Source organism: Charadrius vociferus, unplaced genomic scaffold (genome assembly GCF_000708025.1).
Source record: "Charadrius vociferus isolate BGI_N301 unplaced genomic scaffold, ASM70802v2 scaffold169, whole genome shotgun sequence".
NCBI lineage: Eukaryota > Metazoa > Chordata > Aves > Charadriiformes > Charadriidae > Charadrius > Charadrius vociferus.
This window is the reverse complement of record NW_009652966.1, coordinates 100,474-116,791: the sequence shown is the minus strand read 5'-3', so window position 1 is coordinate 116,791 and position 16,318 is coordinate 100,474. Positions and strand designations below refer to the sequence as shown.

General features: G+C 38.2%; 1 protein-coding gene across 1 annotated transcript in view; it reads right to left on the bottom strand.

Annotated features, from left to right (window-relative positions):
- CNKSR2 (connector enhancer of kinase suppressor of Ras 2) overlaps positions 1–16,318 on the bottom strand; it is a 186,065-nt gene that overhangs the window by 153,372 nt on the left and 16,375 nt on the right. Inside the window, exons 3-4 of the mRNA XM_009893115.1 lie at positions 15,278–15,480; positions 3,524–3,611 (exon numbers count right to left, since the gene is read on the bottom strand). Of these exons, the coding sequence (XP_009891417.1) occupies positions 3,524–3,611; positions 15,278–15,480 (291 nt within the window). The remainder of the gene's footprint in view (positions 1–3,523; positions 3,612–15,277; positions 15,481–16,318) is intronic.

Here is a 16,318-nt window from a genome sequence, read left to right as displayed (position 1 = left end):
GGGGGCAGGGAATCCCTAAGCCAAAATAAAACAGCTGCATAGAAGCAGATGATTAGTGCAAATGCAAAGCAGGTTACAATAATAACTTGCAGTGCTCTGAGGGACCTGCTTCTGCTGGCAAATATCCATTGCATGTTGGCCTGTTAGTTGGGTCCTGGCAACGTGCAACACACACAGAAAATGAAATGATTAAAACAATGTATGTACCACTCTGCATTTTATTCCAAAGTCTGTCTCTAAGTAGGTATTATTACTCCAACTTTTCTAATTATTTAAAGGTTAAAGCACAGACACTCAGTAGTTTTTCGTAGACTTCAGATTCACAAGAGAGCAGTAATTCTGTCATTTTTGTTTCTTCAGTATCCATTTAGCACTGATAAGGGGCAGGGGGGAACAGGACAGGGACAGAGAACGGACACCCAACAACACTCAATTCTATGAGGAAACACTGACATTACAATTAGCCTCAAAACTTGCAAAATAATTCAGGTAAGCCAGCTTAATTTCAGTTTTTCCTCCATCTTGACTAAAGAATCATTTTCAGTTAATAAATCTGAATGTCAGATGTAACTTAAACACCACCAAAAAAATACTTTTCAGTCCTGCCAGTGCTCAGTTACTAAGGTGAATACTGGAGTTCTATTTTTAAATTTTATGAATGTCTTAAAAAAAAAAAAAAAGGCAAAGGTATAAGAAAATGCACAGACTATTTTTTTAATAAACCACTAAGCTTTATAAAAAGCTGTTGTTTGCTACTGTTACAAGAACAATTGTAACACTGCCTTCTGTAGGTCTTTCACAAGCAAAAAATATTTTTTAATTAAATTATAAATTATTGTAAGTTAGTAAAGTACTATAAAGTACTTTGCATACAAAAGAAAATGGATTCTAAGACAGAAAATACACCTGATAAGGTGATACTGAAACATTCAATTTACAGCCTGAAGAAAGCACAATGAGAATTTTCAGTGTGTTCAGTGATCATACAGAAGAAAAGCTCAGCGAAGACGTTTTGAAATGCTACGTTGGAATGCATTTGTTTTAAGTAGAGATCAAACCACATGTGTTTGGGACTAGTAATGGAATTTTTCATTATCATTTTTCTGACTACAGCCCAATTCAATTTCAGAGCATGCTTAAATGTAGGCACATAAATGCTCCTTCTGACTTCAAAGTATGGATTCATGTACTGAACCACTTCCTGATTGGGAATCATGTCAGTTTTGGCAAAAATAAAACTGCTGTTCTCCAAAAGTATTAAATAGTAACATTTGCTCTCACTCACACTGAAAAATATACATAGAGAAATATTAACCTACACCATAGCAAATTAGCAGTATCATGGATAGGGATGAATTTATAAGAAAATGAACTGATATTGAGCTAAATCCTGGGAAATACTGCAGCAGTTGATATTCTACCCACTTTCTCACTAACAGTGGACAAATGAAAATGAATCAGGTGGTTCTTCTCCTCAATTTAAAAACTAGACACTGATGCACAGCTACTTCTGTGGAAAATGACCAGTTTGGCCAAGGGGAAAGGATGCCCTCCATACCTCCTTTCTGCAGAGTACTCACCCCTTCTCACAGCTCAACAAGGGCACAACAAGCCACAGGATAACAGAGAAAAAAAAAAAAAAAAAAAAAAAGGTCGTGCAAAAGGCAGACAAGAAAACAAAGGCCTGGGCTCCTCTTCCACAGCCACCACCGCTGGCACCTCTGTCACAGTTTGAGGCAGGGTAGCAGCGAGAAGCCCAATGGGGAGCACCAGGAGGCTGAAGGACAGGCCTGGCGGGGCACCCCTTGGCTCTCAAGCCTGGGAAACAAACAGGCACCCTTGCTGTGTGGCCCATGCTCCATTTCCACATCAAAAATTCCACACAATCGAGGGAAAATTATTATTAATAATAATACTAATAATAGAGAAGAGTGAGAAATATTCATTTCCCGAGCCTGAACACATGGGACTAGCAATAGGCCTCTTCTCCAACTCAGGTGGGAGGCAAACCCAACTAATGATCAGTGTTGTACGTATTTATGAAAGGGTCACAAAAAAATGCATTTCTTTTATAAAAGGGAGAATATCATCATACAAAGTCACACCAAGAGGGCATAGGAGAAGTTTAGCTTTGCTCAGTCTGGAGTGATGCCTCTGAAAACTGGAACAAGTCTCCTCAGTGCTCTTACCCAGCCCACTGTCTCCCTTTTTTCCCCACTCCACCTTCTCAAGTGCAAACACTCCCTTGAACTTCCGCTTGGCAGCAGTTGTCCTTTCCCTCTGCTGTTGCTGAACTGCCAGGAGAGGCAACCCTCTCTGGAGACTTTTCCCTCCACGTGATGGGCACTGCTGCTCTGCATGGTCAACTGATGGTATAAGATGGTACCGAGGCCCTTCATAGCCATCACTAGTAGACTTAGAATCATAGAATGGTTTAGGTTGGAAGGGACCTTAAAGATCATTGAGTTCCAACCCCCCTGCCATAGGCAAGGACACCTCCCACTAGACCAGGTTGCTCAAAGCCCCATCTAGCCTGGCCTTGAACACCTCCAGAGAGAGGGGGCCTCCACAGCTTCTCTGGGCAACCTGGTCCAGTGCCTCACCACCCTCACAGTGAAAAATTTCTTCCTAATATTGAATCTAAGCCTGCCCTCTTCCAGTTTGAAGCCATTCTCCCTCGTCCTATTGCTAAATGCCCTAGTAAAAAGTCCTTCCCCAGCTCTCCTGTAGGCCCCCTTTAGGTACTGGAAGGCCACAATAAGGACTCCCTGGAACTTTCTCTTCTCCAGGCATGTCTTAGAAAAACATGCATCACGGTAAATGATGATGCTCAACTCAATAGAACTACTTTAACTTCTTAGGTTATTTCTACAGAATCTGATATCAACATTAGTTTGAACTTGCAGCAAGAGAGAATTTTCAGTTTCAACAGAACAACAAGCAAAGATAAGGACAGACCTAAACCACACACAGAGAAGCAACAGAAGGGTGGAGAAGGTTCTCTAGATCACACTCCCAAATGAAGCCCATTAAGCAAGTCCTTCTCAGTACCTACTTCTGGATTTCTTGAAGGTAGCAGGTACAAAAACATATTCACACAAAATATTCTATAGCCTCATGGAGTCATGTGTCATCTTAACAGGTGTCTAAATGACATGAATTGTATGAAAGAGTAGATGACTGAAGTCTAATACATACAGACCTTTTGAACCAGACAGTTAATTAAAAATTAAAGACAAAATATAAGAAATTAAATATACAAATTGTCAAGTACATTTCACAAATTTATAGTGAAGATATTAGAGAATCCATGATGAATCTACTACTGAGATATGCAGAGGCATTTACACAGCACAATCCAAAAAAAACAGGACACGGAATTTCTATAAGCATTTACCTAGTACAGTACTCCCTTATTTTTATTAGACAATGATATAGACAGAGTAACACCAAATTGTGTGAAGAAGGTAATGGCCATTTACAATTTAGGAAAAAATAAATTGCTAAGCAGATGGTCTCATACCTGTTGTACTATTGTTGTTAGTTCCAGACAGAGCTGTATGACATTATTTCTTGTTACTGAGTAATCTGTGACAGCAGCAAAAGGTGATCTAAAAAAAAAAAAAGTAAAAAAAGTTGATTATCATAATACATCCACTTGCTTCACTGGTGCACAATGCACACAATCCAAAATGTACTACTAAAATGGTAAAATACAGGACACATCCATGGAAAATGTTCACCTCTCCTTGATTTTGCAATTTTTAAATTCCTCTTTAAGAAATTCCATTTATAAAAGCATTATCTTTCACAGCCTTCCAGTTTATTTCTGGACTGCCTTTACTCTTCTAGAAAAAGCACACCTTGCTTTCTGCATTTGTTTGGGAATACCCTCATAAAGGCAACGCTTCCACCTGCAATATGAATAGCGTCCAGATGTGAATCACATCAGAACAGCATTTGGCTGATTCACTGGGATTCTTGGGACCTGATCTAATACCTGGTAAAAGTACTGGAGGGACTCAGGAGTAGTAAAATCTTTATTCAAAGGGGAGAATAATATTTAGAGCCAGAGATACATTAATGGTCAGAAGCAGCTGTGAAGGCTAAACTGGAGGCACAACCTAACATCCCCCCACGCTGTGCTACAATCAGAAGTACTTAGTGAAATGAAAAGCGTAATCCAGCACTTATAGACATCACCTACATCTATCCTATACTTTAAAACTTCATGTTAGGATGTTTAAAATGCTTGCCTACCAAGAAGCTTGGTTGCTTTCTAGAGCACTGCTAAAATGTATTTGGTTAGTGAGGCTGGCAGTCACCCGATTTCTGTACTACAACTCTGTGTTAAACTATAAACTCAACTTGGCCTATTTTCTATATTCAAGAAGTAGCCAAACACCAGGCAGGACTGGTATTTTCTCAAAGAGGAGTCAAGATTTTCACTTCATCAGTGTTCAAATGAGATTTTTATGGGCATTATTAGCATCCCAAAGGTGGCATTTCTCCCTAATATACCTGCTTCAAACATTTAAAACAAAAAAAGGTGGCAAAGAACCACAAAGATTGTAATGTCTGAATAAACTAACAATACACCATGTAATGTGCCAAGATCTCTAAACAATACTTTAAGCATAGTTGCCTTTAAATTAAGCTGGGTGACTACTCCCTTCCCCAACTGCCTTCTCTCATCACTTTTTAGAGCAAACATATTCGTGTATACCTTTAAGAGTTTTGCAGCATTGGTTGGTATTATGCTTTCCTCATTTAAGACTAGAGACAAGTTTCCAGCACAAAGACCTGTGCTGTAAGCACGTCCAAATGATAACTACAAATATAGTTTGACTGGTTCTTAGTAGGTTTCCAAATTTCTTTTCCATATGCAGAATTACTGAAATTATAGTGCAGGCAGATTTGGAACTGTCCATTAATAATCCCATGTGAACACACCTATCTCCACCTGCTTCTTCTAACACGCTCTTTCTTCTCCAGGGCTCCCACTCCAGCCTTGATGGTTCATAAGACAGAATTAACTTTGAAGTGCATACTCAAGTCTAGCAGCTTTAATTTGATGTAATACATCACACAGCAACATATACTTTCTGCCTGTACTTTCTAGGGAAAAAAAGCAGTACATTCTTTTTAAAATAAAAGTTCAGAAATTGGAAGCTAGGCAGAGTTTAAGAAACATAAAAGCAAGTGAAGACTTAGTAGACAGCATGTGGGTAGGTTCCAAAAGGTGCCTTACAAAAGCTGTTTGACACAGACATATAATCACAATTCAAAGTCCAAGTTTTATGCAGTATATGTCAACCGTACACACTACAGCAGGCCTACCAGCAGACACACACAGAGATTATTACTGAAGTTCAGGAGGCGTGAGCATATTAAAGAATAAAAGGTAACTGAACTGCTTGGTTATGAACCATAATTGTGTTTTAAAAAGTGCATTAGCCAAGATGTACAAAACCACTGATATTTTTCCTTTCAAAATTGTAACTGTTGAGGTTCTGAAATCTACCTGAAACCTTGATTTAAAAAGGTTATGTTCATTTATGAACCCACTTTTATTGAAGATGAATGGAATCAAGCCAGCAAATGGTATTATTTTACTTTAAGTATGGATGTTAATACAATTTGATCCTCAAATTACACAACTGGAATCTATTTGACATTTCAAGGCCTCCAGCATTTCTCTAAACAAAATCGCATGGTAGGCTTTGGCTTCTAATACTGTGTCATCTACCCTCATAGTTTTACAATTTAGTTTGTTTTCACGGTACATGAGGAAAATAATGACATTTTTACCGTCATTGCTCTTAGTGAAGATCGTTAGAAATGCCCCAAATAAACTTTGTTGACATTAAAGAACAGGCAAAGGGACTGAGACATTACTCATCTTTGTTACATTGAAGTTTACACAGTGAAGATTTACTGAAAACAGCATGGGAAGCAAGGCAGCAAGGGTGCCAGTAGGAGGGAAAAGACCACTAAAAATCAGTAACTAATATGTAATATTTTGAAAAGTGCTTCACAACTTGGAAAGGTAAGGAGACAGGTCCATGTTACGTGGACTTCGCTCCTGCAGAAAACGCAAGGGGTCCTCAAGCTGCCTCCTCTGTAGGTCTTTGCAGTTTATAAACCAACTCCTTCACATCAGTTTCTGTCGATGCCTCTCTGGAGTATTGCTGCAAATTGGAGCAGTAAAATTGTAACCCCCTTTCTTCCTTCTCCCCAGTTCAGACCAATTCCCTGGAGGCAACCTGCATGCGCAACTATACAACCAGTACTGCATAAGCAGCTGGGGAAATGGTAAGGGCCTCTTTAAATATTTACTACCAAAAGAAATGTGTCTTGGTATTACATCCTAAGCCTCAATTTCAACAGTGAAAGTCCAGCAAGAGTTAGTATAACAACATGCCAGCAGTTTCAACCAAAATATCAACAGAAATTTCATTGTAGGATCACTGATTGGTGTTTCACACTGTGTCTTTTATGAAATCCAGTCTGACAAAAAACCTCTTCATTGACAATACATCGGCTGATTGTAATTTTAATACAGCACAATATTACTGACTGTGAACAGATGAAAAGATACGTATAAAATGCAAATAAAGCTTACATACACTGTAACTTTTCAATTGGCTGCTAAAACACTTTCCTTCTCAAGGCATCAGGAACATACCAAGCAAAAGGAATTCCTTTTTTAATTAAACCACTTCTCCTCTACTTTTAAAACATTATTTCCTTGGCTTGGCTGAGCCATTTCTACCAGCTTCCAATTTCTAGTCTTTTCTTTCAAAGCCACATCTTTCACAGTGCCTTGGATCTTCTAGTCTCAGATACCTCCTATGGCTCAAGTGAAGCACAGTCTCTGAGACCAACTGCAATTTTCAACACACGTGCTGTCCAATTCAGTGCTCTAAGTTAAACAAGAGCTAAGTATCTGTCTTGGACTGGGGCCATATGCTGCCCCACTTCCTGCTGTGATATTGACTTCGGGGTCCCATCATCTCACCTCTCTCAGTCATTTCTGAGACCTTTTCCAATACACATTTGCCTATTCGTGGAACCATTTTTACTCAGTTTCTCTTGTAATTTACTTGTTCTTCCTTCAAAATCTCCCTGTGATTCTCTTCCTTCGCAACACCCATATGAAAGCAGCTTTGTAGCTCCACAGTGCCTACCCGACCACATGCCCTTTCCATTCATTTCCTCTTCCAGACCTCTGCTGGTTCCCACTTTCCATTCTTTGTCTACTCCTACACCTGATATCTTAAGAAAAGATTACTTATGCAATCACATCAATGCTTCTGCACACACGTGCAGGGTGCTTTTTCCCTTGTTCTCACCTTTTCTCCTGCCTTCTCCTTTCCAACATTTGAAGCCGTTAGCCATTTTCAAACCAGTTTCACAAACGGGTGGGTAATAGGTTTCAAGGATAATTAAGTTCATACAGGTTTTGTAATCACGCATGCAGCTGGAAAAGTGGGAGCCTCTTAATTTTTCCACTGTGCGAACCCACATTGCGAGCCTGCACTTTATTAGACATCACAGATTCCGGTGAGATGAAGAGCTTCTAAATACTTCATTCATAGAGAAAAAACACCTTACAATTGGTGCTTTTTAAAAACAAAAAAACAAAACAAAACGCCCACAAACAAAAAACCCAAACCAACAACATTAAAGTCAATCAACTTCAAGACCCAAATCTATAGGAAATAAGGTTTCCCTAACACCAGGCATGACAGAGCTACTGGTTCTTTTAGTTCTTTCCAAGTTTTTTTTAAACCCGTGTTTGAGATAAATAATAAAACAATCTGAAACATAAATTTGTTTGTACATGTGTAATGCATGCATGTATACACTTTTATGAATTGAGACCTAATTAAGATCTTTAGCAGTATCAGCATCTTTCAGAATGAAAAAAAAAATTATCTAATTAATTAAGCCACCCTGAAGGACTGGTAGAAAAACCAGCTACATCAATATAGCACAGCTAATTCCCTCACAGAATTAAGAAATAATACAACTCAACAGCTATTAATTCTCACAATTACTGATTGCACATGAAGGAAAATCCTTCCCAAACAATTACAAAAAGATGTGTATTGTGAAGGAGATGCATATACTTGGTATTTCTACATAATCAACATTTTCGGGCTCATGTTTTAGCCTCCTCATCTGTCTTCTTCATATAACATTTGGTTAGGAGAAAATGATACATAGAAATAACTATTTTGCTTTTAAAAGTTGCATTTTAGACAAATCCAGACTGCTGTTAGTAAAAGCATTGCCCCAAAATTAACCATGTTTCACCACTAGTTGTAGTACTGAGCTATTTTATAACAATAGACTTTGCAAGGGGTTTAAAACCAATACCATGCTTGTTTTAGCATCCTAACAAGGGAAAACGTCCTCAGGGCAGTTTGATTAAACATCATAGTCCAAAATATTTTAAAGAGAGAGGTAACCAAGTCAGTAATATTCTTCAAAGGTAACACATTAAGCTAAATAAAAATCCGAATGTACAATATTGATGCATATATTTTTGCCTAATCCAGCTAAGATTCATAGTTTTAGAAATAAAATGTTTATTTCGTTAAAGCCTATTTCTAATGGAACTGCTTTATGTCCAGGAAGAACGCAGTAAAATTCACACTGGAAAAAGGAATTCTTTAAATGCCTTGTCTGTTAAACATTTACATCTGTTCCAGTAGCACAATAGGGTTAAGTACCATAGCATTCTTAGGCAGCACTTACTGACAGGTTTGGCATACCATTCAAACAAGCATAAAGGGAAATGCATAAAGGAAACATAAGATTCACAGGTTTAAGACTGAAAGTCAATTGACAGAAAGTGCATTATTTGTGTGGTGAGTAAAGAACCACTAAACTCTTTGGTTTCTTTTTGTTTGGGTTTTCATTTGTTTTCCTCAACCATCTTGCGTGCAAACCTGATCTACCCTGTCAGGACACGCAATAACCAAGTACAGCTAACAGGACTGTATGAAGTCTTTTATAAATGAGACTCTAAACCAGTAACACTTTCTTTGTAAGTAAGAAGTTACGGGTTTGCAAACATCCAAGCATAATTTTCCCAATGAATGCTCCTCTTTACTTAAAACTACAAAATAGTCACACCATAAACATCACCAAGGTTCATTCACTGAAAACAATAAACAAAGAAATCCAGCTGACATTTTACCTACAGTGGAAGAAAACGTATGCATTCTGTATGTCACCATGGTGAAAAGAGGGAGATCCCTTTTTGAGTGGGGAATGCATTCTGCTACCACAGTGCTTTCATACAAAGCAGGCTTAAAGGGTGAGCTGAAGCTGAACACCTAGAATTGTTCATACATAAACAAAAGTGTTTACATCACTGCAGGCTGCACTTCTCTGCAAACAACAGAGCATCACCAAAAAAATTTACACAGCCCACAGTGAGGTTTGGAGGTCCTATTCTGCTGTCCAGACTTAACCACTGAAGCATGCTGATGTCCTTAATTTTAGGCACAAATTTTAGCCTTACTTAATAGGATTTATGTATACATATAAGTGCTTTGCAGAATATTATCACATTTAAGCCCATGTCAAAATGACTTGCCCACCTGGGGTTAGAAGTCAAAGGATTACACCCCACAACTTTGTGAATGGCCCTAAAAGCAGACCTAGACTTGTGAATGGCCTTTTACTCTGAAATTTTACATTTTGTTACTCCTGTCAGCAATTTGACCCATATCTTTTATATGACCAACAATTTCTATTTACAATTGGGCTTTTTGTTCATCTCCTTGTTCCATTTTGTTCATGTATCATGTATCCAGACAGCAGTGGTAAATTAATCAGACTGGTGCACATTTGTCAGCCTGCTAGCTTTTCTCTGGCCACAGCAGTGAAAGTCTTGAATACAAAAATCTATCTCCACAAGCTCTCTTTGTTCCTACTACTTAAACTGTTGCTGCAGATTACACTGAAGTCTAAGTTTTTTATTTCCAAAAGGGGAATGGTGCTAGGGTGAAAAACAAGGGATACAGGAGAGCTGCTGTGAAAGACATATTGAATCACTGCCCACACAGATGGCTGAGTCAAACAGTATACTAAAAAAACGCAGTGTTCCCTGACAAATCCTAATTCACGACCATTAAAATCTGTGACACAACAACAGACGCAAAATGTTGTAGTAGTTGTCTCATGGGAAGTTGATTATGTCTTCTTAAATTCTTAATTGAAAAATAAACTACTGCATTACCTTAGTGGTGTCTTTAACGAAGACTCAGTTAAAGCCCTAAGAACAACCATCCCTTCCTTACTCCTAGTCTTTAAGTCCACATTTATAGTTTATACTGATATTGTTACTATTTGCTAAAATCCAAAACATTCTTCTTGATACTGCACAAGATACACAGTACGAGGAGTCCTTGCTTCAGATTACAGGGCCCGAGCACTACAGAGTAGGCAGGAGCAGGAAGCCCAGATCCACACCTAAGAATTTTCTTCTTGCTTAGTGCAGTCAGCAGGAAATACAGATTTCCAGGGTGTTTGGTTGGCAAAGACGATAGCGGTGGAGGTGAATGAAGACAACATATCAAACCAAGAGCAACATGGAAGATGGCACCAGCAGAAGCAAGGGATGCAAATAAGCTGTATGCTAGCAGAGCGAGGAGACGAGATGGAAGAGACAGAGCTCAGGCAGCTGTCACCAAATGCCACCCTGGGTCAGGTTCCCTCAGGATCCCTCCTCCTCCACAAAGAGCATTACACTTCTTCCCAGTTAAGACTATAGTAATGAGCTCTACCTGTTAAATCTAGCTGTCCTATGAAACAAAAACATACGATGTAAAGTGGGACTTGCAGGGGGAAAGTGGGGTGCTTAAAGGATGTGTAAGACGCTTTTGCTCCCAAGGCTGCCTTCACTTTGCAGCAGCCTCTGACTCATTAGGAGACAAACTCAACACTCCAAGTTATGCCAACTTCTTTTAAAAATCAACCTTCTGTGTGTCAGATGATTTGTTAAGTTCTGAGAGAAAAAGTATTGGATGAATCTGAGAACCCTTCACTCAGGACTCATCACAGTTTCAGTTGTACAACCAATAGGTAGTAGCAAATTAGTAGAAAAGGAATAAGATGCGAGTACACTACAAGAGCTGGCTGTGTCTTAACCAGAGAGCAAGTTAGTTATAAGCAATGCTAAATACTCTAAACTTAGAGCTCAGAATAGTTTTCTAGGCTCCCTATGATATCATTGCTTTTCAGTTCCTATTTGCCTCTGGATAAAAACTGGGATGTTTCACCGGTGTCACTGAAGACGCAAGTAACATGATAAAATCCTAACATAGTTTTGTTAAAGATGAAAAAAGTAGTTTGATTCTCAAAATCCTCTGGGTGCTAATGGTGCTTTTCGATTAAGAAAGCCATAGATGGATGATGAATATTTAATTCAGAAATCTCAGACAGGCAGTGAACACCAACACATATACACAAAGCAACACTTTTACAAAGGGGTTTTCAGGTGGACTGTATATGTGTGCTGCAAGAACAAAACCTTACCTGGGATTAACAGAAATAAATATGTCTAATTTCAATTTCAACTAAATGTGCAGATACTACTGGACATACTACTGTACAGAAAAAATACTTTTATGAGGTTAGAGATAGCTTTATGCCACAAAACTGCAATGCATTCATGTTGTGGGTCCACAGTAGTGAACTCACAAGAGTAATCCTACTTTATTTACACATTTAAAAAAATACCTTCCTAGGATGGAGTGTGTCAGCCCTATAAAAGGCAGAAGAATTTCCAGGAACCTGACACATCAGAGAAGCAGCAGGATTCAGAAAGGTGGTATACATTGCTACTACAAAGAATACAATTTTCATGAATCACAGGAATAAAGACTGAAAGAACACAAATGATCTAACTGGAAGTCTACAACACCTGCATGACTGTATATATTATTGTCTAATTCCTGTGAAGTATAACTGGAGACATTTTGATGCAAAGCTGCTGTGAACATCAGGTAAGTAGTTTGTTGCTATAGCCTAAAGTGTGGTTTTCCATCAGCCCAAGAGCTACATTAAGCATCAAGTGGAAACACACCATACTTTCACAAGAGACTCTCATAGTTTTTCAAGAAAGCACCGTTCTCAACAGCAAGTTACCCTGGAAGAATTTGAAGATTAGGGAAACAGTATAAAAATAAAACATTACCAAGCTAAAACACTTTTCAAGTCTTCTGTAAGAGAGGATAGATTTTGTGGGCTGAGAAAGTAACAGGAAGTTAAAATTAGTCTAAAAAGTTTAAGGACATAATCTATTAGTGTGGTGACAGTTTCTTATAGGACATTATTGGAGACCTATTTCATGCTCCTCAAAACCATCAGCCAACCTCTTCTGAAAATAGCTAGAATTCTCTAATAAGTTTTCCAGTTCCTAAATGAAAGTAAACCAGAAGACTTTTAAAGCTTGGCAATAAAAGCTACCCTAATTTTCAGTAAAACTCAAAGCTCTGGCATACATCTGGAACTAGGACTGCTCCAGGCAGAGACCTGGAAGAAAAAGCATCCTTGGGTCAGCCCTGTACAGTGGCACTGCAAGAGCCACAATGAAAGTAACTCAGCAAATCGCAGCTCTCACGCTCCTTTTGATAATGGTGCTTGGCCTAATGAGGTCCTTATAAAGGGTCCTAAAGAAGCATTGTAAAAACAGAGCTTGCTAGAGCAGCAAGTGAAGCACAAGTTGTATGGAGTCATCACCACTCCCTACACATAAAAACCACATCATTGCATTTCTATGCAAGTTGGAGCTGCTGCTAGCCGCTTTTTCCAGACATGACCTGAAAAACACTGCATAGGGATAGCCTAGTATGGGTCTTACAATGGGGTTGATAACCCTAATAGCTACTTTATTGCTCCTAATGGTTTCCTCTCCCCTCTCTTGCACCTCAGAGATGGAACCAGTGTTAGAAACCAATCAAAACAACTAAGATTGGGGCCCAGATTTAATAGTAACTGCTGTGCAGAATAAAATTAAATCCATGTTCCTGACTTTAAACACTTTATTTTCAAAATCTTTCTATCTCCCCCTAGTGGCCCCAATGGCTTCTTAGAAGGAGCATAATAAGCAGAATCCTATTGATCTCCAGATGTTCCCACTTCCTGAGAAAAATGCTGTCATTGGCCTGCCTTCATCCTAATTTGGGTTCTTCACAAAGAAGGAAGAACAAACCTAACCAAAATACCCCCACACTCATAAATCAGAAAAGTCTTTAAATGTTACAGAAAACATTTGCAAGAACCAGGTGTTTAAGCTACACAGATCTTGAAAAGGACCTTCCCAGGAATGTGAATGAAATGAAAATATCACTTCTAGGAAGTCTTATCTGGACACAAAAGACAGCATTGCTAAAAGGGGCTATCACCATGGCTGACTCATTCTTAACTTCTTGGAACTTCTGGGTCTGATCAGCTATCATTTCAGATAAATGCAAAAGTCATTTTGCGTTATACTGGGAGTAGACTTGATATGCATGTTTTCAGAAATTATTTCAGAGATCTGCCCCCCACTAAACCTGCTAACAGAGTTATCTCTGACAAATACAATATAGCTACCTTTATAAACATCATTTTACTAAGAGGTAATTCTCAACACACTTCTAAGCAACAAACAAATTTTACAGACTGGGTTTTTCTTTTAATATTAAGAGTGCATAATCTGGGAGTACTACACAGTACTACAGTGACATATTAGTGCTTAGATGCAGATGTTTCCCAGCATCAACAACTGCTTTCTTCATGAAGTTCAACTACTAAATTCATATTAAGATGCCAGAAATACCTTGTTTTTCAGTGTGGTAAACACACATATATGTGAAATTTTGCTTTTTAATACCAAAGTATTTTATGCAAAAAAAAACCCAAACCCTCAACTTTGTAATAAACAGTCTTTACCCATTAGCCACAATTCCAATGAGAAAACAATCAAGGTTATTTCTAAGTAGAAAGAAGTGGTAAACAGTGATAAGCCTATGCAAAAGAACATTATTTTCTACTGTTCCTTCTGTTTTAAAGCCCAGAATATGCTGTTGTCTGCCAAAAATGATTTGCAGGGAGAAAAAGTAAAGCCTACAGGTCTTCCAAGTAACAACAGGCTAGAGAGAGCTACAAGTGTATTCTCAATTTTTTCAAGTCTCAATACTAAGCTCTTTCCACGAGATTGTATTGCTTCTCTGTGCATCTAATGCTAAACATCTAAATAGAAGTTTAGGAGCCCAACCTCAGGTGCTCTGGTTTTGAAACTTGGGGAAAGACTAGAAAGGGGGGAGAAAACAAGAAGCAGTGACAGGTCCAGTCTATTGAAAAAAGAAAGAGTTTGCAGTTCAGCTTAAGAAATAGAAAAGATTCATGCCTCACCTAAACCTTTCATATGGAAATCATTTATGGGACAGAAGCCAGTTTTCCTCAGGACAATGAAACACAACAAAACCCACAGCAGTAAATTCTGTTGAATTTTAAGAATTACACAAAGATCATACTCTGAACAAAACTGCAGCTGCTGGATACAAAATCATATACACCTTTAAATCAAGACAAGCGTTCTATTTTTGCTGATAAAGATGCACTGTGATGCATTTTATAAAGCCATACAGACAGACTAACTTCAACCACTTCAGGAGTTTCGATGATTGTCCTAAATACCTGCATATTACACTTGTCATCACTAGAAAAATGTCACTACAGATATAGTAAAGGAGAGCACTTAAGTCCTGATCCTATTACTTCCTAGGTAATAAAGGTAAAAGACAGTTCCAATTGCATCTACAGTTTGAGAGGTATTTCACTGCCATTTAAAAAAACCTAAAATGCAACATGCATGTTTACACACACACTGAAGGAATATATTGACACCTATTTAACGAGAGATATGATCACAGTTTTGTGAATATGATACTATCAGAGCAATGAATCTGAGTTATGCAGGTCAAAGTGTTGTTCTATATTAATAATAAAATACATATATAACCTAATGATGTCATCCTGCTGCTATATTGTATTTCCAGATACGCATAGGGTCGCAGTGCATTTATAAGTATTGTATGGAAAGGCTATCTGAATCGCATGCTGACTTAAGACAAAATTGCTACTAACATCCTCTCAGAATTTGTAAATGAATTCTGCTTCCATTTCAATGCCTGAACTACACTTTGTAAAGAAGCTGGGGTTTGCGCATGTGCATGATCTGGTTACTTGTGATATATTTGAGAGATTTTACCTGTCCAACCAAGCCAGCAGACTTTTAGCTGCTCCAATCAGATCCACTACCGACGTCAGAAAATCATTTGGTAATTTGCGGCTGGTCCTTCCATCATAGTGACCGCTCCTTCTCCTCCCAGTGATGAAGTTCTGCAGATTTTTGGCAGATGCATTCAGTTTGTGAGAAAGGGTTTTTAGATTTTCTGTTTCCAAGCCATAGTTCTGCATTGAAAAAAAGACAAAGAAAAGTTAGCTTCGCAGCTGAACATGAAGTACCGAGAACAGCAAGACAGCTCTTCTGCTTTAAAACTTAAACCATTCCTAATAATTAAGGTAGAAATACACCCACTCATTAGTTTTTAAATGTATGGCATGTTCTGTTTCTAAAGTGCATAAAAATAGAACAAAAGAAGAGCAAAATTATGAGTGATCTTTTAGCTGGTTTTAAGTGCACTGAGAAAAATATCTCAAAATGAAGGAAAAACCTAGTCTGGAAGATTGATTTTCAAAAGAGTACATCACTCTGTAGATCAGACAGTTCTCTCGGAAGATCTGACAGTCAGGGGTCAGTCCCTCATGTCCATACTCACACCAATTCCTAAGATCACATCAGGCAAGAGGGTTTGCAGCTAGCAGAAGTACGCAGTATGGACACAGTGTGACACCGAATTGCTTTTGTTGGTTTCAGTGAAGGAAGCATGTTCGTTACCTTATTTTTATTCTTGTTTGCAGTAAAGGATCACCAGAATCACAGACCAGAGAACACAGTGATACTCTGCTCAATGTCTAAGTCGCCCTTTTAAAGTCAAGTTGTAAGCTTTGCTTCCATTTAAGAGCCAATCCCTTAAACTTAAATTATGTTCCTCAGCTATGCAGCAGAGACAGAAATAATTATGCAGAAATATTAACAAATAGTACTTGAAAACCCTTCAAATATACAAATGTTGCTGAAACAGTACTAGAGAATGCCCTAATTTAATGTTCAATTACAATACAATATAGTACAATCAGCGATTTGTTATTTTTGTAATAAATTTGTTTTTCTCACAAATGCAAACAG